Below are 23,429 nucleotides of genomic sequence, written 5' to 3'. Positions count from 1 at the left end.
AGCCGCCCCCTGGACACCTGCCAGTTCGACACGGTCGACCAATATTTCATGGTCAACCGTGTCGAACGCCGCTGAAAGATCTAACAATACCAGTGCCCATGGGGAGCCCCTATCCACATGTTCTCTAAGAGTATCCATTACTGCCACTATGACTGCTTCTGTCGAATGAGCCGGCCGGAAGCCCGCCTGGTGGGGGTCAAGATAGCCCGACTCCTCCAAAAAATCAGACAGGCAGTTTGCTACATGGGTTTCCAATAGCTTTGCCACAAAAGGCAACAATTTCTGTAATAAACCGGACATCCAGGTGTTCCTCTTATAGCAGTAACCTGATCTCTGTTTTCCTTGCTCTGGAAGTGATCTACTATTGATTAAACCCATAACTTCAATATTGTGGATTTGATGAGAAGCTCGATACTTTGGTAGAAAACTATTGAGATTTGGTGCTATGAGCATTAATTCTGCCTTGCCTTGGAATGTGCGTGCTGCATGGTTCCTGCAGGGAACTAGATGTATGTTATGCGACAAGCACCCCTGTACAAGGCGTGCAGTTGCTCCAAAACCGAAGTCTAGGCTGAAATCGAATGGCACGCAAGCAAGCCAGCCATGCCTCTCAGTTGGTGAACTCTTCTAGTCCGCTGCTCATGACAAGACCAGTTGCATGCCTTGGGTTGCTACCGACATGTATAGTCGGCCTTCTGGTAGCACCCTCTATCTAGCCTGTCGGTGCAGCCAAAACTGTACTTTTTGTACCTGGCTTCGGTAGTTCTTAGCAGAAGTAAAGGCTGAGCAAATCATATTTTGTGGATTTCAGGACTACATCATGTAAGGACAGATTTAAGGTTCTGCTTCAGGCAAGGAACAACACGGGACAAACAGATCTCTTCACTGTTTCATGAAATTCAGGTGTCACACTAGAGTTAGCAGGTGGGCGTTCCTCTGGGTGGCTGATCCTCTAGCTCCTCTCTTAATCGGTCATATGTGGTGCCCTGGTGCCGAAGTGACAATATTACACATTAAAAAACGTGTATTTTTCTGAAACTGTTCACAAAACCCTCAGACTCCACGAGTACCCCAAGGAGAGTCTTTATGCATGTGTTGTACTTCTCCTTGTGCTTCTTTGCTTTTTGGTGGATATGGAATTCTCATTTGGATTTGAAGTTTGTGGGCAGGGCCCGACTGGCCAATCCGGGCACCGGGCAATCCCCCGTTAGGGTGGATGGGGTGGGGGCCGGTTTCGTGACAGGGGGCCCGGTTCTGTTGTTGGGGCTGATTTACGGTCGGTCCAAATCAGCCCCAACAATAGAACACAGTGCTTACAGCAGTACATTAAGCACAATCAGGCTGCCTGGCTGTCTGAGAGGCCTGGTGTGAGCTGTGGTGCCGCGCCAATTTCAAATAAATTATTTATATTTTTGAAGACGTGCGCAGCGCGCATATGTCACCCTCTCCACGGCGCCGCCGTTTTTTTTTAGGGTGGGGTCTGCAGTCATGCTCATGCGCATTGGGAAGTGCGCGTGAATGAGGCGAAGTCGAGGCAGGAATTCAGAGGCCAGAAAGGGAGACAACAGCAGGACAGGCCAGCTAGGAAAGAGATCCCCAACCCGTAATTTAACCCCTTGGCTGCTGGGGTAATTTTCCTGCTGTGCTGGGAGGCGAGGGGGCGCACAGCGGTTCCCAGTCCGGCCCTGTTTGTGGGCATATCGTTATGGAAATCAGAAGTCTGCATTGATAGAGACAGCGCTGAAATGTCGTAGACTCTCTGCATAAATGAGTGGCATAAATGTAGAGATGTTCATATATTTGTTTGTGTCGTGTTTTGTCTGAGTGTATATGGCCCACTGGACTGCTTGTGTGAATCTGCACGTATGAACACTGACATGGTTTATATGCAGTAGGGTCGTGTATAGATGGCATCGACTGGGATTATCAGTGCTGAAAGGGAGGATGTGCATGTGCAGGATGGAAACAGTGTAGTGGGCGTGCCTGCATTGTGCAAACACTTCTTTTGAACCTTGCAGTCTATGGCCTCATATATTGGTTTTGGTAAAATATACACATCAATCACTATAAGGTCTCCTGGTTATTGTCCACATCCCATATAAGACAAGCTCTTCCCACACACCCATTTCAACATCAAGCACAAAAATCATTATTGAGATGCATTGCCTCTGGATATTTGAAGTTTCCAAATGCATAGGTTTTTAATGCATGTAATGCAAAGTCAGTCCTGCCAAGTATCACGCATCATACGTGACACTAACGCATTACAGTGTGCATCACCGCACTGAAATGCATTGTCACTCATAATGCAGTACTTTCTACTGTCACAAAAAACCGTGCTACAAACAGCTTTATGTGGCAGCTGGCAGTGCGATTGAATGCCTGCACTGGCTTCTCCCACAGGCTTTGGGCGCTCTCAGCAGCTGAGCAGGCTCAGCCTCACAGCGGCAGCCTGAGCCAGTAGTTATGCTATAATGTATCTCTTTTTATTTCCGTTGAGCCATGGGGCTGAGGGATACAAGTCTTAGACTTGCCGTAGTGCCGTAGGAGCACGTGACGTGACGTCCTGCTACTAAAGGGCGAAATGAGTTATACAATTTGTAAAGACTCTGGTGCGAGAGGCTCTCCTTCTTCCTCAGCCTCACTGGTTTGCGGGCCTGGCAGTGGCCAGGGGCCCGGGCATCATGGTGCTCGGCTGCTGGCTCACCCCACACTGCTGTTTGCACCTCAGACCCTGCCCTGCCCTGCAGAGCTAGTACCCACGCTGGAGCACGGCAGGCCCAGGAGCTGAATTATTGGTCTCCCCGCCCGCCAACGAATTACCGTCACAGCAGCCTGGGCCAGACGACTCGAGGCCACTTAGTGATTACCGACCACCCCCTCCCTGCCAAGTAACCACCACAACAATATGCTAAGTAACTTAGGCAGGCGAAGAGCTTCTTTGGAAGGCGGGGGGCCTCGGGACCCCCCGGTCGTATTTATTAAAATATGAAAACAAATTAAAATTGTTAAAATAAACATTATTTACACAATCATCAATATGCAAAATTCTGACTTTAGATTTACATCATCATAGACAGGTATGAAGGGCTAACCTTAACAAATGTCTTATACAGCTTGTTCCTAACCGAATCTAACATCCTACGTATGAATTTTGCATCCTAACAATTTTGGGCCTACGGCAAGGTCATTGACCGGTGTCAGATCCTTATTACCAGCTACGCCCTCACGTATGAGTGCGCATGCGCAACAGGGCCCGGTTACCGGGAGAGTACGTACCTCACCTGGTTACCCCGTCTGCTCCGTGAACTCCATTAAACCAAAAAAAAGGGCCCTTTAACTCGTGCCACTTTAAAGCGGCATAGTGTATGTGCGGGGTGGCTATCAGCCCAAGTAAGGAGGGTGTAACACTCCCTCCCCGGCACCCTTCCGACCAAGCAGATATCCTGCCCTTGAAGCTCTAGGATAGACCATTGGCCCCTCCCCCTGGGCGATCCCACTCGAGAATGGTGCCGCCCCCTAAGGACCTTAAATTGCTGCTCACCGATCATGATCTTACCGCCACAGGCCAGCATAGTTGACCGACTATCTGGCCCCCCCAAACCTCCTACACTGAAAGGTGATACCTATCTCAGGAAACCTTCTAACCATCCTAATATGTTACTTGTAAATAAGCGATTGCCTGCCTCAGGCAAGTGGACCCCATCCTGCAAGTAAAAGTGACCCCCCCCCAGATGCACCCATTCGGAATACTCTGTAAGTGAGTTGTCCTGAACAGCCTCTCTATCTTGTTGTTGACTCTCTTTACCGAGTGGTTCAACGCCCTAACTGACTCTGCCCCTCTCCACTGCAGTCTAGGTATTAACTGAGACCACACTATGGTGCAACCTGGGAGCACCTTCGCCAGCCAACCCGCCGCCGCGATAATCTCTACTAATAGGACCCTTCTGCCCAGTGTCACTAAGTCATTCCCCCGAAGATGCAAGATGACAATGGAGGGCGGCGGGGTGTGTCTGTCGAGTAAGTCGGAAACAAAACTCCTCAGTTGATTTAGGCAGAGCCCCCACCTACCATGAAATGAGACCTGATAACCCCTGCTCTCTGCCCGCGGTACACAATCACCTGCAAAGAAAATTGGCTTAGCTCGTCTCACATAAGAGTGACCAACAACCCATACTACATGCGTCTTCCTCTTGTCGTCTTGATGTTGCCCCGTTGCTGTTGATTGTATTTGTTGAGGTAACAGTTCCCGCCCTGCGTCACAGGTCCGAGAAACTGAAAGAAAACAGACAACAAGGCAGGTGTCAGGTTGGCTTGTCAGTACTTACAACATGTGAAGCCGCGCATAGTGCTTATAAGCGTTGGAAGACCATCTCCCAATCCCCTTTACACTGGTGGCATGCAAACCTCTCGCTGTTGCCTCAGTGGCTGCAGCTATTCGGAAAGAATGTGTCCCAAAGTCCTTGGGATCCAGACTCGCCTTGGCGATTGCCATTGCTAAAACTCTTTGGAACTGAAACCTGGTCAATGATGTCCCATCCGCGTGCATTAACAATGACCCCGTTGCCCAGTCCACCCGTTGCCTGAGGTATGCCTCCACATGTGACACCGGGCAGCACGAGTTAGTTGGTGCCCGGTGTAGTACCAAGCTATCACCCCTGGCCTTCTGATCAGTTTTTGATTTCCGTATGGTTAACCAGATTGAATCACCCCTTACGTGAAGTCTTCCAGCTGCAGCCCACCCAACCTGTCCAGTTTGTTGTTGGCCACCAGTTCACTTACCTGCATACAACCGTTCCAAACCTATTGGCTGTCTGTAATCAGCAGTGCTTGCCTGTAGGCGTCGCCACCCCTTCAATGCTTTCCGCACTAAGAAACTGTTTATGGGGTCCCTGACACTTTTTAACTGTGCAAAGAAAGAGACAGCCGCTTTGTGTCTGCTAGCTGTCGCCGCCGAGCGCCCCTCTCCGTGCAGTGTGTTCATGTATGAGTTAAAATGCACTTCCTGCCCCCACTTTACTTCCCATGCTTGTCCCAAAAAATTGCAATAAGCCATGAACGCCCCTTCGTAAGCTGTCCTGGTCCTGGGTGCTAAACTGGCTGCCACAAGGTTCTGTAGTTGGGGGCACCAATTTGCCAAAGTGTTGCTGGGAAGTGTGCTGGTGAAGCTTCTGCCGCAAGTAAGTGTTCCCTGAATAGCTGCATTTTAAAGCGAGAAAGGGCGTCAGCCGCGTTATTCAAGACCCCTGGGACATGTCTGGCATTAAATTGCACATTCAATTTCAAGCATCGTAACACAATTTCCTCTATTAGGCGGAGTATAAACTTACACCGTGCTGCCTGTTGGTTGATGCATTCGACTACAGTCATGTTGTCTGACCAGAATATCACTGATTAGTTGGACAACTGCTCAGGCCAGACAGTTAATACGACCCATATTGGGAAGAGCTCTAGAAAACCAATGTTTGCTGTCAAACCGCTTTCTTCCCACCACTCCGGCCACCTCCGTGCCACCCACCTGTTGCCAAGTATGGCGTCAAATCCCACACTGCCAGCAGCATCGGTCCATAGACCCAAGTCCGCAGACGTGTTGGGGGGGGGTCGCACCACACCACTCTGCCATTGAAATTCTCCAGGAATGCCATCGATATTCGGATGTCCTGGCGCACCTCAACTGACAGTCTGGTGCGATGATGTTTTTCCCGCAGGCCGTTCATGGCCTGCGCGATAGAGCGGGAAAATGGCCTGCCATTGGTATCACTCTTAATGCAAAATTCTCCTGACCAACGGTCTGTTGCAGCTGTTGCAATGTGACCTTCTCTTTCGCTTAACATTGCTGTAATGCTGCCCTGACTTTCACAATCTTTTCCTTGGGTAACCTGAAACAACCCTCCACAGAGTCCAATTCAATGCCCAAGAATTCCAAACAAGTCGATGGACCCACCGTTTTTCCTGGCGCGAGCAGGACCCCAAAAGCCCGAATGAGCACGCAAAATTCCTGCAATGCCCATGCACACTCCTGAGAGCCCGCCACCCCCAGCAAAAGGAAGTCATCCAGGTAATGCATCACATGTTGGTGCCCTGTTGTCTGTCTCATCACCCATTCTAAGAATTAACTGAATGTCTCAAAGTATGCACATGACACGGAGCAACCCATGGGCATACACATATCCATATAGTATTTGCCTTCAAAGGAAAAACCCAGCAGGTGTTGGTCCAAAGGATGTACTGGCAGTAGTCGGAAAGCTGATTAAATTTCTAATTTTGCCATCAATGCCCCGGGGCCCAGAATTCTCAACATCTCTACTGCTTGATCAGAAGACGCATACTTCACACTGCAGATGCCCTCGTCGATTGTATCATTCAAAGATGCTCCCCTAGGTGCTGAGAGGTTGTGGATGAGTCTAAATTCGCCCTGTTCTTTCTTCGGGACCACCCCCAGGGGTGAGCAAACAAAGTCATGTACCGGGATGTCATCGAAAGGACCCGCTACCCTACCTAGGCGTAGCTCCTCCAAGATTTTGGATGCCACCACCCCAGGGTTGTGTCTAACTGGCAACTGATTCCTACACTCTTGTGTCCCGGTGTACCCCCCTGCAGGAATCCGAAAACCGTGTGTGAAACCTTCTTGCAGCATCCTTGCGGAAGCATGATCTGGGTACCTGTTCAGCCAAGGGATCATAGCCAGGACATCAATGGGTGAATGTGCGCCTTGCAGGTATCCCCCACTAATCCTGTTTCCTCTTCCCCCTGTTGCCTGAAGGACTACCCTTTGAACGGCATGCTGTTTCTGGGTGGGATGAGTGGCCGCATATGTAACATGCAAGTCTGAATTTGCAGGTGCCCGCTACCCTCGTGCATGTGCGCCTGTTAAAGTCCCAACACACGCCCTTTTCACCTCCATTGCCTCTGGCCTTGCTGGACCCATCCCCCCCTTGTGCTGGCCGAAAGGGCTGCTGGGGCTTGGGCGAATATCCCTTGTTCCAGTTTGTGGCAACCCCTGTGGACTGACCACCTGAAAACTAGTCATGCCAGGAAATGGAGTCTACCTTGACCCAGGCTAACGATCGGTCGAATTCCCTAGCTTTCCTGAAAGAAATGGCATATTCCTTCCATCCGTTCCCCCCATGCTTCTCACTGAACATTGCAATTCTACTTTGGTAACAAGCCATCTCTGCCTGCAGGTTGGGTGAACGTTCGGCTGTAACTGCCATAAATACAGAAAAGGCTCTGATACAATTAATCAGCGTCTCCTCCGCCCTGAATTTAGACAACTGAAACTGCCATTCGCTAGGAAACATCAAATCCTTTTGTGACTTAGCATACTCTAACTCTCCGTTATCAATCAACAATGAGAATATATTCACATATTTGTCTGCCCAAATCAGCTCTTTCACTACTTGTGACACATGTTGAGCCAGGTTCTCCCCCCGTGAGGGTATTGCACCTTCGCCCAGTACCGGCAAAGCAACCTCCTTACCACTCTCAGTGACTCGCGTAGGTTCTAAAGTCTTGTCTCTCCCCGCATCGCTGGCAGAACCTTTTGGGGAGAAATTGGTGCACTTGGCACTCCGCCATCACCCCTAGCCAACATGATCTTAGCCACCAGTGTAGGCCTCCGCCGAGGGATCAGCCGATGAGGGTAGCACTCCCCCAATCCCCAACCAGGGCAGCCAATTCAGGGGGTACCTGACCAGCCCCGGGGGGGATCCCTGACAGGGAGAGGTGCTGGCGTGGACGGCACCGGGAGTACCACCGGGATTACTGGTGGGACCATTGGCGGGGCTAGGTCCCTTGGTACACCTATCGGGGGTGGCCAAGTTGGTGAAGTCGGTACCAGATCAGGGACTGCCCCAGGGGATCCCCTACCCCCACATGGCTTGGGATGCCGATTAAAAGTCCTCTTGGCCCTCACTCGCTTAGGTAAAGCATCTAATTCACCCCTTGGTTTAGGAGGCACCACCACCCGCTTGGGTCTTCCTGATGGCCCTGCCTGAGCCTCAAGCCTCTCGCCCATTACCACCACGGTCTTCCCCAACTGATCTACTTTCCCTAATCTCCTGTCCATCGCCGACATTCTGCGCATCATGGTCTGAAACATGAGCGCCATGCAGGAACCCCTTGCAACCCGCTTACCAGACATTCTCTCACAGTGGATTACACCCTACACTGCACAATATGTCACTTTTGGGCACTATGTGCCTTGTACCTGTACAAAAGTTGGAGGCTCACAGGCTGGCCGTATGCACCATGCAACTGTGACCGCAACACACCTGCTAGCCTGGGTGCTTGGGCGAGCGTACTCTAGCCCGGCGGCCCGCCAGAAGCAGTGAAATGCAGGCGTGCCCGTGTCCTCGGATCTCGACGTCCACTGTGTGTTGCCCCGGCAGTCCGTTCCGCTGTACCCCCGAATGCAGACCTACGATGAGAGGAAAGTTAAACAAAATCCCGGCTGAAAAAGACAGTGACCCCTGGTAACAGTAGGCTCCCAACAAAACTGCCTCAAAATATTTAATTTGCAATGTTAAAACCAACTCCCTGTGGCAGACTTAACTACCCAGCAAGAATTGCGACAAATGCAGCGTTCAAATGCTTTAAAATTGAAACAGTCCCCTTGACCCTGGTAAATAAAGGCTTAAAAATCACACAAAAAATGCCCTAAATACTGAAGTGAAATTATGCCAATTATAGCAACCTTGGTGTTTATATGGAAGGAACTGGCATGGTTTCTTTTTAATATAGGTCTCCCATCCAGCTACTAACCAGGGCCGACCCTGCTTCGCCTATTTCTTTTCGACCCCGCTTCGCCTATTTCTTTTCGACCCCAATTGCAGCCTAAATACCACAACGAGCGTGCACTTTTATATTGCTGAGCTGCCGCCAGCGCGGGGATCAACCCATGTGCCTCGTGGTCAGAAGGAAGCCTCTCTGGCTGCTGCCCCCATGCTCTGCCCGAAACGAAACTCTCACGCACCAGCCTCCCGCCGACCAACACACCCGGAGACGATGCTGCCCAAGCTGCAAGCTAATCGCATCCCAGGGCACGCTCGAGTACGTTGGAAAATACCACCCTGTACTCGCTTACCGCGTCTCGTCTCGTATCGCCGCAATGCAGCCGTCAGCACGCTACCCTCGAGGAGTTCCTGTAGATCTCCACCGTCCTCGGCTTGTACTGTCGCTCCGCCTGAAATTGTCACACCGCAACAAAGTCCTCTGTCCCGCGCGGTGACCCTGTCCTCCGCTCACCAACCAAAAACAAACACTGGCAACCTTGTCCCGCTCCACGACGATCTACCTGGAAAGAGAAAACAAAATTGTTTAGCCCCAGCAGAGGGGCAAGGAGCAAGCCTGGGGAGCGCGGGTGCCAAAGTTAATATTTTGTTAGTCTAGGCAGCAATCACTACATTTGTGCTTTTTACAATTGTGAGTATCACTATTCATGTGCATTGACTTCAACATCCTGCGCATGCTACGTAAGATCTTCCGGTGGATCCCCACCGAGACCAGGAAGACGGTCACCCAGGCCCTCGTCACCAGCCGTCTGGACTACGGCAACTCCCTCTACGCCGGAACCACCGCCAAACTCCAGAAGAGACTCCAGCAGATCCAGAACACCTCAGCACGACTCATCTTGGACATCCCCCGTCGTAGCCACGTCTCCGGACACCTGAGAGATCTACACTGGCTCCCGGTCAACAAGAGAATCACCTTCCGTCTCCTCACCCACGCACACAAAGCCCTGCACAACCAAGGACCAGCATACCTCAACAGCCGCCTCAACTTCTACGCTCCCACACGCCTTCTCCTATCGACCAGCCACGCCCTCGCCGCTGTCCCCCGGATCCGAAGAGCCACCACAGGAGGAAGGTCCTTCTCCTACCTGGCCGCCAAGACTTGGAACTCCCTCCCGACCCACCTCCGCCTGACCCAGGACCACCTCGCCTTCAGGAAGCAGCTCAAGACCTGGCTGTTCGAGCAGTAGCGGACCCCCCCTTCCCCAGCGCCTTGAGACCCTCCGGGTGAGTAGTGCGCTATATAAATGCTGTGATTGATTGATTGATTGATTGATTGACTGAGGAGTCTAGTGATTGGTATCATTTGTACATAGTAGGCATGGTGAGTAGCAACAGTATAATTCACTGCAGAGGGTCACGTATTTCTTATATTTCTTGAAACGTGTTTGTAAATTAACTCTGCCGCATGTTTAAAAGGATTGTTTCCACCTGTATTCTTTATGACTAGTTTGCTTGGAGGATAACTTTGTTTGTTGTAGGGATGGTGTAATGGGTGGCTAAGCTGCCAACATTGGACCATGGTGTGAATATGCTGGTTTCCACTCTGGATCTTATCTCTACACATACCTTGAGCATTTGCTTATGTTTGCATGGATTGGCAGAGCAGCTCGCTGGCGCTCTTCGCAGGCGGGCCCCTGTTAGCGCACTAGTTTCTTGTTGCTCAAAGGGGTGTAAATTATGATATTTTATATGTTTCTCTATATGTTTCATTGCTTGATTTTTGCTTGCGGTAAAGTGTCACTCATAGTCGTTAAAAATGTCACTCATAATTACAATGAAATTATGAAAATGTCACACATAGCAATCTGAAACCTTGGCAGCTATGCAAAGTGTCTGGGACGCAGGCTCCAAATAACTGGCCTTGAGCCAGCTAACTCTTCTCTGTTGGTTATGAATGCATGCGTGGGTTTAAACCGGCAACACGCTTTCAGGACTTATGATTTAACTGAAACGCTGTTTTACTAACCATCTGAAACTTTCATTGCAGCTGCTTCTGGACACGCACTCTCTGAAAACTGTATTGCTTGATCTTCCATCAATCGGGTCCCAGGTGGTGAGGAAGGCCCCCGCCAGCTACACAAAGATCGTAGTGAAAGGAATGACGCGCGCTGAAATGATCTTGAAGGTGGGTAGAGGCAAGGCCGTCTTTTGTGATCTGGTATTTGTCTGAAGTAATGTTGTGGTGAGGAGGTCAAGAGTTTGATCTGGAGTACCTAAACAGGGGTGACCTCAGAAGTTCCTTTGCTCATCTTTCAGCAATTGGAAGAGGTGATAAGTGGAAGAGAATTGAAGATTCTGAAGCTAAGGGGAAGACATAGTATTTTGTGTTAGAAGATGAGGACGAGGGGGGATGTGGACTAATGTTTGAGGCGAAAGTGGGGGGAGATCTGTAAAGAGACAAATGGAAGGACTACTCATGGGTCGAGGAATGGGTGTAAAGATAGGAAGAACAGGAATCTGGGAGAAATTGGCATAACCCAATAACGTCTCGTCTATATTCCCTTCTTTATACAGCTCTGACTGTGAAATATAGGAATTGCACGCTTTATCTTGAAGGACACAATGGCACTATTTTTGGGAATTCCACAATCTTGTACTTTAAAATATTTCACAGTGGGCTTGCTATATATCCTAACAGTATCAATGCTAGCTTTCTACAGCCTTTCACCCAGAAGCCATGTTACAGAGTGGGTCTTTTACCAAAGTGGCTACCAAAGCAGTCATTTTCCTAAAAGAGACACCTCATCGACTTTGATCAAATATGCTAGGGTCATAGCTTTGAACCTACTGGTTGAGACGTCATTTTTCCAGCTGTTTGACATTTCCTCGATTACCAAATTATTGAATAAAGAATGTACTTTTTTTCTAAGATGTGACACCATCTCTGGAAAACGAACCTCTGGGTACCTGTTGTGCTGCCATCAACCTCCGGGTTGATTGCGGCACAACAGGTACCTCGCAGGCTTTGACCAACATTCTTGGTCAATCCCCTTGCTGAATCACTCCGGGGAGCATACGAAGCAAATTGCTAGCGTACGCTTGGTGAGGGAATCCCCCTCGCACACTTAGAGCACCTTAGTTAGTGCGACACATAGTCTGTAAAACACTCGTTTGTTTGTTGTTTTTTTAACTTGCACCCACACTATTTATGGTTCTGAGGAAAGCCAGCATTTTGACAGGCACTGGCTGAAACATGTCGACCACTATCGGATGTACGTGGTCTTAACTCTACCACCATAACATCCACCTGCCTTGTTTTTAACCGCTCACGGAGGCCCAGTTATTAAAATTTAATTTACCCTCGGGTACTGGGACCACTGCAAAGCCGTTTTAACCTTCACTTTATCACTCACCACACTGCACTTTCAGTAAAATACCTGCTCCGCTGTAATCAGGCGTTGAAGCACGCCGGGACACATTAGGCGTCACTGGGTGGGCCCGATGATGAAGCATGCCACCAACTAGGTTGGTGGGTGAGGGCTTCATGAAAACACCAACTAGGTGCCTGCTGATAATACAGTTCAAAGTCCTGCTATGGTCACACATGGCTAGTCCCTGTTGATAATTATATATATATATACCCCTGGGGATTCGGACTAGCTTTCTAGTCCTCTCTCTCTCTCTTGATACACTAATTTATTCATTTATACAGCCCTTACTATTCCTGGCGACATGTTGTAATTCAGATGTTTCAACTCTGAATGTACATAGTTTATAGTGTCTATTGTGCCTTTTATTAAAGCGCTCAGACGTCAACTCGGACTACATTTATTTATTTGGAGAGTTTTATAAAGCGCAAACAAGATCCTAGCAGATATTAGAGCGCTGTACAGACAATAAATGTTACTTATACAGGAAACAGAAATATATAAAATTAAATGTACATAAAATGTAGTAAAAAGCAGTATAGTTAGATTTAGCATCAATAAGTGTCTTATAGTTGAGAGCGCGAAAGCATCTCATTACAGGGATTCAGCAGACCCTAGTCATGTGTATTTATTTATTTATTTTATTTGCAGGTTTGTATCGCGCTGGCTTCACTCCTGAAGGAGTATCTCCGCGCCTTTGGCTTCTACCAGGAGTTAAGCAGAAGGGATGTTAGAAGCTGTTATGGTCTACTGTTTAAACAAGAAGGTTTTCAGCATTTTCCTAAAAGGGAGGTGATCTACACATAGTCTGAGGGATAGTGGGAGACTTTTCCAGAGAGAGGGTCCGGCTATTGATAGTGTTTTTGCTCCATGTCGAGTCTTCTTTGCTCTGGGTACACACAGAAGGCCTTGTTCACTAGATCTAAGAGTCCGAGATGGTATATAAGGTATAAATTTAGTGGTCAGATAGGCAGGACCCATTCCATTCAGGCTTTTGTGAATGGTACAGCATACCTTGAACTTGGCCCTTTGTCTGACAGGTAGCCAGTGTAGTTTTGTCAGCAGAGGTTTAGAAGGCGTACGGGGAGGGGCATTCAGAACCAGGCGAGCCGCCGTGTTCTGGGCTACCTGAAGTCTGTTCATAACTCCCTCCTTGTCAGACAGGAGTAAGCCATTGCAATAGTCCAGGCGACTCAGGACAAGCGCCTGGACCAGCGTTTTCCTCGTAGTATCAGGTAGTAATGGGAAGATTTTCCGCAGCATACTGATTACATGAAAGCAGGCTCCCACCACCTGGTTGCCATGTTGTTTGAGAGTGAGCTCCTGATCTAATCGGACACCCAAGTTCTTAACAGTTTGTTTGGGCTTGGGCACTGGGCCGAGATCTTGTGGCCACCATTCTGGGGTCGAGAGCAATTTTGCCTCACCAAACAACATGACTTCCGTCTTCCCAACGTTGCACTGCAAGTAGTTGGAAGACATCCAACGTGCCACTGCTTTCATGCCCTGGGAGAAGGATTTTCTGACCTCAGGTGTAAAGATTTTAAAAGGAAAGAGGAGTTGCGTATCATCCGCGTAAGATATTGGGATGAATCTGTATCTTCTCATGATGTTAGCCAGGGGTGCCACATATATGTTGAAGAGGGTTGGGCTTAGACAGGAGCCCTGTGGTACCCCCTTGGAGATTTCAACCTCCTCTGACCTATATGCGCCCATAGCTACTTGCTGGGTGCGGTCTGTCAGAAAGCTCTTCAACCATGCCAAGGCTTCCTTCTTCATGCCGATGTTAGTTAGCCTGGAAATCAAGGTAGGGTGGGAGACGGTGTCAAATGCCGCAGACAGATCCAACAGTACCAGGACAACAGAATGACCTCTATCCTGGTACATGTGTAGATCGTCTGCGACTGACATCAAAGCGGTCTCCGTACTATGTCTGGGCCTAAAACCAGATTGAGATTGGTCCAGATTGGGCCATGAGGATGGATTTAACTTCCTTTTTGAAAGAAGTAGAGGACGGGTTAAGTCTGGTTTCTGGGGGTAAGGCGTTCCAAATTCTGGGTGCCATCCCAGAGAAGGATCTGTTATAAGTTTTTTTCTTCTGGAATTTTTGTGGTTTCAGAAGTAATTTTACCGCATCTTTTGAGGATCTGGCCCCACCAGAGATCGTAAGTTTCTGTCCCAAGTAACTGGGTGTCTTTTGATGTAGGGCTCTGTGTGTCATGCACGCAATTTTCAAATGAATTCTCGCCTCAAGGGGTAGCCAGTTCAAGGATTGAAGGTCCGGGGAGATGTGGGAGCTGCGTTTATATCCAGTTATGAGTCTTGCTGCTGCGTTGATAGAGGCGCAGTTGATGCTTTGGGTAGGCCACATAGGGAGACACAACTGTATTCCACTCTTGGTATAACCAGAGCTTGAATTGCCTGCTGAAAGTCATTAAGTGGTAGGAAGGGTTTCAGTTTCCTTAAAGTGTTTATCTGGAAGTTAGCTCCCTTTGTAGCATTGCTGATATGATTTTGCATGTTAAGGTTACTATCTAAAGTCATTCCAAGTGACTTCGCCGAGTCCACAATGGTAGGTTGTACGTTAAACGCCGTGATATGTTTGATCAAGTTTTGCATTTTGGGGATTTGAGCTGGCGGAGCGATTAATAGGAATTCGGTCTTGAGGGCGTTCAATTTAAGATGATTTTCTGCCAGCCATGTTTGGGTATTCTTAAGAGCTGTGTTAAGTAATTTGATGTCCTCTAGGGTGTGTATCTTGAGGTATATCTTTGTATCATCTGCGTACATGTGATATTGCACGTTAGAGGATTGTAGAATTTCGGTGACAGGTTCCAAGAAGGGATTAAACAGTGTTGGGGATAGTGTGGATCCTTGCGGTACACCCAGGGTTACTGGGACGGGCTTGGACAGGGTGTTATGGACTTTGAATTATTGTTTCTGGTTTTGGAGAAAAGAAGTAAACCAGCTCAGCACTACACCAGATAGGCCCATTCTGTGTGTCAGGAGGTCTAACAAGTTTGCGTGCTTGACCGTATCAAAGGCCAAGGAGAGATCAAGTAGGATGAGTAGGCAAGATCTATTTTGGTAGAGTATTTGCAGCGCATCATCGATGATGTGTGTCATGGCTGATTTTGTGCTATGGCCAGCACGGAAACCTGACTGGTGTTTGTTGAGAAGGTCAAAGTGGTTGATATGTTTGGTTAGCTGTAGGTGCACACATTTTTCCAGCAACTTGGCTACGGTAGGGATATTGGAGATAGGGCGATAGTTGTTTAGATCTGTGGGGTCTGCCGTGGGCTTCTTAAGAATGGGAGAGACCTGGCCCACTTTGAGGGTGTCTGTGATGCATCCTTGCTGAAGTAAACTGTTTATGAACTTGGACCAGAGAGGTAGAAGTAGTGGAGTAAGGGCTTTGACTGCGTTTGCCGGAAGCGGGTCGGAAGAGTGGTTAGCTGGGTTCAATGCACTGAGAATTTTGCCTAGAGCATCTTCGGAGTAATAGAAGAATGATGACCAGTCTGCGTTATTTTTTGGGTTGGACTTTGATGAGAGTTGGCCAGGCGTAGGACTGGGGGCAAGAGAGGTTAGAGTATTCGGTCTTGCGTATAAGGTTTGATCCTTTAGGAGGTCGTTCTTGATGACGTCAGTCTTCAGGGTGAAGAAGGTGGAGAATTCTTCACAATTTGGCTGCGAGTATTCGGAGTCTTGTGGTCGTTGGGGTGTATCCTTAGATTGGGTTCTTATCAGATCAAAGAGTTTTTTGGGACGGTTTCTTGCCTGGTCAAGTTGGAGGCTGAAAAAAACGGCTTTGGTGTGCTTGATCTTGCGGAAATATGCGTTCCTCTTTGTCCTAAGAGTCATGAGGTGGTAGGTTGATGGTGTTGATCTCCAGATCCGTTCTGCAATTCTGAGTGAGCGCCTGTCCTCGTTGAGTATACAGTTATACCAAGGTTTGGAATCTATCAGTGAGACTCTTTTTAGTTGCAAAGGAGCTACCTCGTCTATTATTGAAGTCATGGTCGTAAGGTAGTGACTGGTGAAATCGTGAACTGTGGAGGATCCTGCGAGAGGCAGCAGTCGGTTGGAACAAGAGGAAGGCAGGGTGTTGGAGTTATGTTTTTTCAAGTCTCTTTTCCAGACTTTTGGTCTTGTGGATTGGGCTGAGTTCAATTTCACCGTTTCCTTAATGGTGAAAGTGATGATGTGGTGGTCAGACCAGTCGCAGGGTAGGATCGAATCTAGCTGAATGGAGTCTGATTTAGATATTACTAAGTCCAGGATCGATCCTTTGTCATGTGTTGGGATGTTGCAGAATTAGTTGTAGGTCAGCCAGGAAATTCTTAAGACTGTTCACTGCAGTATCATAAGGGTCATCCCAATAGAGATTGAAATCTCTGAGGAATATTTGGGTAATTTGTCGCTCCGTGTAAGAGGAAACCATGTGCATGAAGTGTTCGATGAAGGCGAGGTTCTCACCTGGTGGGTGATAGATGGTATGCATAGAGCAAACAGGTTTACCCTTGCTAGTGATATTAAGGCACATGTATTCGCATGAGTGGAATAATGGGGAGATGGTTCTGCTTACCAATATATTACTACGGTGTATGCAGGCTATGCCTCCCCCGACTTGTCGGCTCTAGCTTTATCTAGTCTGATGATGTTGTAATTGGGAGGAACTAAAATGTCAATGATTGGTGTGGAGGATTCTTTTAGCCAGGTTTCAGTTAGCATTAATAGGTCTGGCTCATGTGTGAGGATGAGGTCAGCTATGTCCGCTGCATGTCTTACGGCCGATCTGCAGTTTAGGAGAATACATTTGAGTTTGGGCGTGCTGATGGTTGAAGAGGGTTCTTGAGTGAAGGGGATACTTCTGTGGTTGGAGTTTGTGACTCATCTAGTGTTTGGTTTAGAGGTCCTATAGGGATTAGGAGGGATAGTAGGAATTAACGATGGTGTGGATGTGGTAGGTTTCAAAGGAGCAGGATCATAAGAGCTCAACAGGGAGAGTAAATCGCTGTCTGAGATCGGATTGGTGCTTCTGAGTGGTCGAGATGAATTGTAGTGGGTGGGGACAGAGGACCAGTTGGGGGAGTGGGGATTCAGGTTAATGGTACTTTGGTTTCTGCGCCCACAGATTTTGGGGTATCTAGTTGTTCTAATACCCCATGATTGTTTCGCTAAACGAACATTGTGAGCTTGTAGTTCTTCTTTGATTTGGTTCAAAGAGGTTATGATCTCATCAAGTATGGGGTTATGTGCCGGTGGGCGTGTGGTATATAGCTGTGTTATGGGTGTGGATTTGGATGAATGCGATGGGGTCTTGTCTGGTGTATGGTTTGTTGTGTGTGAGACTATGGATGGAAGAGTGCTTCGGGTGGGAGTGTGTGTGTTGAGTAGTCTGTTTGGGTGGCTAGGAGAGGGGAGTGTAACTGTGTTGAGGATAAAGCATTAGGTGCTGGCGACTGACTTGGTGCGTGATATGGGGCTAAAGTGTGCGGGAAGGTAGGGTAGTTATAGGTGTGAATATGCGTGTTTGGTGGTCTGTGGGGGAGGACGGTTGGAAAGATGGTACGGGAAGAGTTGTGGGTGATGATGAGTGGGCTGTGGGAGTGACTGTCTGTGTTGTGGAGGAGGATAGCTGGGCTGGTGAAGCGGGTAGAGTTATGTATGGCAGTGGGTGGGTTTTGGGAGTGGGTGGGTGGGATGAGTGTTTAGGAAGTGTGCTCGGGGGCGAGGTGATAGCAGGGGGCCATGAGTCCTCACAGTCCTCTGGGTGGGGTGTCTTAGTGTGATCTAACAGCTGAAGTAAGGGTGGTGGTTTAGCGTAGGAAGAGTGATTACTATGTGTGGTGGTGTTTGGGAAGTTTGCAGAATTTGCAGAGGCGGAAGTGTTAGTGAGGGAAGAGCGGGGGTTAGTCAAAGGGGCATCAGTTGTAGTAGTTTGGCGGTGAACGGTGTTTGCTGGGGGTGCATAGGACGCTTTGGATATGTTGAGTTGGGGGTTCGGTGTGGTGGCTTGGCGTGTGTTGGAGGGTAGAGGTCTAAGTGAAGTGGCGTTGTTGTCGGTAGGGATAGGACGTGTGGTATGTTGAGTATTAGCGGGAGGTGTGTCCTGAATGGTCGTATGGAATTTAGACACTTGAGCCTTGATGATTGGGAAGATGTTGTCTAAAAGGGATAGATTGCGATCTATAGATTGCATTAGTATAGTTCCATTATTATAAATAGTGATGGTTGCTGTCGCTTGGAAAAGTTGGGAGGGGGCGATATAAATAACTAAACCATGTTGTATTTTCCTGGTGGCGGAGAATGTAAATAAGGTTAGGAATGCATTTCTCCATTGCGCTCTAGGCTTCGTGTGAAAGATGATATCATTAGTTGTGTGTCCGTTTTGTATTGAGAAATAGGGATCTGCTATGGGTGTTTCAGGATGGTGTTTTATAAGGTTGTGTTTGAAGCGTTTGGCTGCGGTTCTAGAGAGTTTTGGGGGGGTAGATGATGGTGTAAGTGTGTGAGCCTGTGAGCTCCATCATAGGTATAGAGCAGCTAGTTGGGTGTAGTGCGCACCATATAAAAGAAAATAAACATTTCTGCAGTGTGAACCCTCTGGCTGTCCCTCAGACAGACCCGGCCCACCACCCGTTCAAGAAACTCATGCCTTATCCTCCGACTTCTGCAGGAAAAACCCTTATTACCACGTTGGTATTCTCCAAGATGGACTATAGCGCCCTTTTTCTTAACACTCAGAAACAAGTCCTAAATAAACTTCAGTCCATACAGAACGCGGCAGCGAGAATTCTGCTAGGCATTCCCCGACGTCATCCGACCACCACAGCCATTCGTCACCTCCACTGGCTTTAAGTGGAAAATTGCATCAAGTTCAAGGCCCTCTGTATTGCTTACAAGGCTATCCACGACATGGGCCCTAGGTTTCTGATAGAGGCCTTTCAGATTTACAGCCCTAAAAGACAGCTCAGATCCGCAAACATTCGTTTGCTCCCAGTTCCCCGAACCAGAACTGTGACCTGGGGGGACAGGCGTTTCATGATAGCAACACCTAAGCTATGGAATGCCCTCCCTCTGACTATTAAAACAGCTCTGAATCTTGTCAGCTTTCATAAGCTTCTTAAAACATGGTTATTCAACCAGTAAGGCTTCTGGGTATTGATCCTTCTGAATAGTCACATGCGCCGAGACACCTTCGGGTAATTGTCGCGCAATAAAAATCTCAAAAATAAATAAATAAATAAATAAATTCCCAGCGAGCACTTAAAGACTTGATCGCTTTGCAGGCTTCCAGCGCAGAGGCCATGCAATGAATGAGCATATCTTCCCAGAGTGTCCACATCAGTGTGCCAACCTGCCATTAGTTGTGAAGGGCCTGTTGGGTGTAAAGTGAAAGGGGCTTATTTTTTTTCTCATTCATGCCCTTTCTTACTCTCACAACAGCCTCTGTTTTAAGGGCAATGTAAAACAAAGTAAAACGGAGATGAAGTAACCAAGGTTTTGTTTTGTTTAAGAGGGGACGCGGGCAACTGCTCTCTGTCTTCAGCCAGTGCTGTTAAAACCAATGCTGTTGTGAGAGGAAGAAAGGGCATAAAAGAAAAAGATATGTATTGCACACTGCGCATTCCCGCCATGCTGCTGCTTGCCTGGCTCTGGCAGGGTGAGGCTGAGGCTGTGGGAGGAGGAATGAGGACACGTTTCCGCCCGCCATTGTGTGAAAGTGAAAGCGTGCATAGCACGCTGAGAACAGAAAAAAAATATTTGCAGTGCAATAGGTCTCGCATTTAAACGTGAGACCTATGGCATTGGAAAGAAGTGGCCGCCGTTGTCCCGCTGCAGTGGCCGCCGTTGTCCCGGCTGCTTGAAAAGACAAAGCACGCATGGCACGCTGAATGTAAGCAAAGCAGCTCGTGCCTGCAGTAACAGAAACTCAATAAAGAAAATAGTGCTTACTAGACTAAATTACACATACCGAGTAACAACCGAAGTAAAAGGGCTAGTCGCCATGGGAGGGTACAAATGAAGACAAGGCGGTACTAAAGAGGAACTAACAAGCCTATGAACAAATCTGAAGCCAGCATTTACGAAGGACAATGACACAAGCCAATGACAAATCTGGGCGGAGAGAGGACGGGACTTGTGTTCCATACTCCACTACAACAAGTCTTGCAGATTAGCGCATGTGCGCTGACTCTAGTCCTCACCTAAAAACTAACCATATCTGGTGGGAATTGACATGCCTGCAGCTAGAACTGCATCAGACCAGAGACTAAGGTATGCAAAGAACTAGTAAACCAGCTTGCTGAAACGAACACTCAGGATCTTTAACAGCCTCCCCATGCCATCAAAGTTGACCTTGCCAGCCCCCAATTCAGGAAAGAACTGAAGACTTGCTTCTTCAAAGAACACTACATCTGGATACATTTGAGCGTTGCTTGCCTCAGCACCTGCAGTAGCTTCACACCACCTTTGTAACAGTCTTGAATCATATTCTCTTCCTGTGGACCAGTAGAGCAGTCAATTTCCCTTTGGCTACGTGTGAGACATGTAAATATCCACATATATTCATAAACATCGGACCCTTTTTGCCCACAATCTATGATTGCTTTAAGAACTTTCAGCCCATGATTCCCTGCTGAAAATCTCAATGTGGCTTCTGAAACCTTCCAAGCTACTACAATTGTACATATCCCCCCGCCCCCCCCCCCCCAACTGATTATTCAACAGATACAACATGACTGGAAGCTGGATGGGATACTTAAGCCTATTTCCCTCTTGTGGTCATCTGTATGCATCTTGATTCCTATCACAAATATCTGACTAAATCCAGACTAGACCCAAAGTGTATTTGAATTATCAAGAACGGTATGTGTAATTCGCCAATAATGCTTTTCTCTGGCATTGTGTGGCAGAGTAATCCGATCAGTATGAGTAGTGTAAAGCAAACTTTTCTGAATAATTCAAATTGTTTGTCTCTTATAGGCTGTGTAGTTTAGAGGGCCCAGAATAAATCTGACAAAAGTGCTACTATTTGGGTTAAATCCCAGAGATAAATCTAACCAAAAATAAGTTCTGAAGATTTCTCTCTTTGTAGCCCTTTTGTTTCAAAATGGAAGAATAAGAATTGAATGTATTGAATTCATCAGAAAATTCACAATTATGATGAATACTTTTAACCCAAGTTTCGTCATCGTTCGAGTATTCCCAGACTCTAACTTGGATCAAGAGATTTCCATAGCAGAGCTCCCAAGCACTGGTAGGTGACATTGTGTGCTTCAGCAGTGTTGCCGCCTGTTTCGCCGGAGAAGTGACAGAGCAAAGCTCGATCTAAGTGCTACCCCTGCATGCTGCTGTTAGGTCTGCAACTTCCGAGGCAGATCCAGAGCTCATCTCTGAACTTTACCAGCCTGCTGGTGATTCCAAAAATTTCAAACATTGCGCTAGGCAAAGGGACCACAGAAAATTACATGCCACAACACATGCCAGGACTGCGAGAAGCAGATATTGATCACAGACTTGCACAAGGTATGTCTATGGTACCTAGGCATATGAGAAGGGTGCCCTCAGAATCCGTCTCAAGCCCATTCCCAGAAAAGGCCTACTTCACTCAAAGGCTTCTGGAAAGGCAAAATCGAGGTCGAAGGACAAGCATAAGACAACAAAGCATGACTCAGCCCCATCCCACCACTCTTAATCCCTCAAGAAGGTGAGAGGGAGTCAATATAAAAGTCACACCCCTTCAAAGTCCCTGAAATCTTTTTTTTTTTTTTTTTTTTTTTTTTTACTTGTTTTTTTGGTAATCCTCATATATCACAGATGGAACTCTTGATGGGACACTGGCTCCTCCATGCACTGCTGGCCGTTCTGTACTGACCCTCGTTGGTTTTGGCCTGATGCAAGTTGGTTTGCCCGCACCCTCAAGTAGCCACTACCTTCCCCTCCAAACTCCTTTTTTTGTTTTTCACCGATCCGTGTGCGCCCTTTGCTACTTAGGAGTACGGGGAACCAGCAGGGCTCCAGACAAATCATTGGAAAACCAATCATCGAGCTTGCCATGCCACCAAGGCTGCCCACACATTCGTCATGCTTCTGGGATCGCATGCCACATCTGATTTACAAGTTAACATAATCTGCCTCAGGCAATTAGCAAAGGTTGGGGGAGTTGGATCTTTCCATGCCCTGCAAATCTCGCGCCTTGCTAAGAGGATGATAAAAAATACAAATTTGGTGGAAAAGTCATCAACTTGATAGTTCATCACAAGCCCAAACATGACTGTGAACCTTGGGAGTGCTATAGGCATTAAGAGGACTTCTTCCAGAAATTCCTTTATCTTCCCCCAATATTCCGCTAAATCAGGACAATCCATAAACATATGAACATCGTCAGCCTTCAAGAGGCCACACCTTGGGCAATTGTAGTCCATATTTGAGAATTTTGCCAATTTCTTCGGAGTTATATAGACCCTATACATAGTGTATAGGTGATTCCTTTTCAACGCAGCCGGCTTAATTACGGCATTCAACACCCTGAAGGAGTCGCGCCAAGAATCCAAAAGAGGCCCATTAGTCGGGGTGAGGGCGTTACACCATAATTTACTGATTTCAACCTCCGTCACATCCTCCCCTTCTAACATTGCCGAATACCAAAAAGATATTTGGCTTTTCCACTTACCCCTTCTAGCTACCGCATCAAATTTAGGGTTAGGGGGGTTATTATCATTAGGTATCCCAGATCTCGTTGTCCACCAGCCTGACAATTGGTAGTATTTAAACCGCGTCAGGGCCCCCCTAGTTAGATTGGACAATGCGTCCCAGCTTAAGAGTTGGCTATCTCCCTGCAGATCTCCCCACCTCCGCAGCCCTGCCTGTTTCAAAGGTAGTGACAGTTGATCATTAAGGCAGGCTGGGAGGCCTGGTGAGTCCCATATGGGTGCCTGTGGTGCGTAATAGGTAATGTTTAGTTTAATCCTTACAAATACCCAATTTTTCAAGGCTGACCTTAAGATCTTCAACCTTACTTTTTTGAAGAATTTTGGGTCCCCAGACTTATAAAGAAAAAAACTGGAACCCTGAGGAACCTCCTTTAATAGCACAGAGAATAGCAGCCCCATTGATGATTGGTCCATATGACCCGCCATAATTCTAAAATGCTTAAAATGAAAAGCGTGGCAATACAGCATTAAATCTGGAAAGGCGAGTCCTCCTGTCTTGAGACCCCTTCTTAATTTCTTCCACGCTATGCGAGGGCCTTTGGCAT

General features: G+C 47.7%; 1 protein-coding gene across 1 annotated transcript in view; it reads left to right on the top strand.

Moving 5' to 3' along the window:
• VPS53 (VPS53 subunit of GARP complex) overlaps positions 1–23,429 on the top strand; it is a 947,455-nt gene that overhangs the window by 911,967 nt on the left and 12,059 nt on the right. Inside the window, exon 20 of the mRNA XM_086954994.1 lies at positions 10,783–10,920. Within this exon, the coding sequence (XP_086811120.1) occupies positions 10,783–10,920 (138 nt within the window). The remainder of the gene's footprint in view (positions 1–10,782; positions 10,921–23,429) is intronic.

This window comes from Lissotriton vulgaris, chromosome 2_1 (genome assembly GCF_964263255.1).
Source record: "Lissotriton vulgaris chromosome 2_1, aLisVul1.2, whole genome shotgun sequence".
NCBI lineage: Eukaryota > Metazoa > Chordata > Amphibia > Caudata > Salamandridae > Lissotriton > Lissotriton vulgaris.
This window is presented reverse-complemented; position numbering and strand designations above follow the sequence as displayed.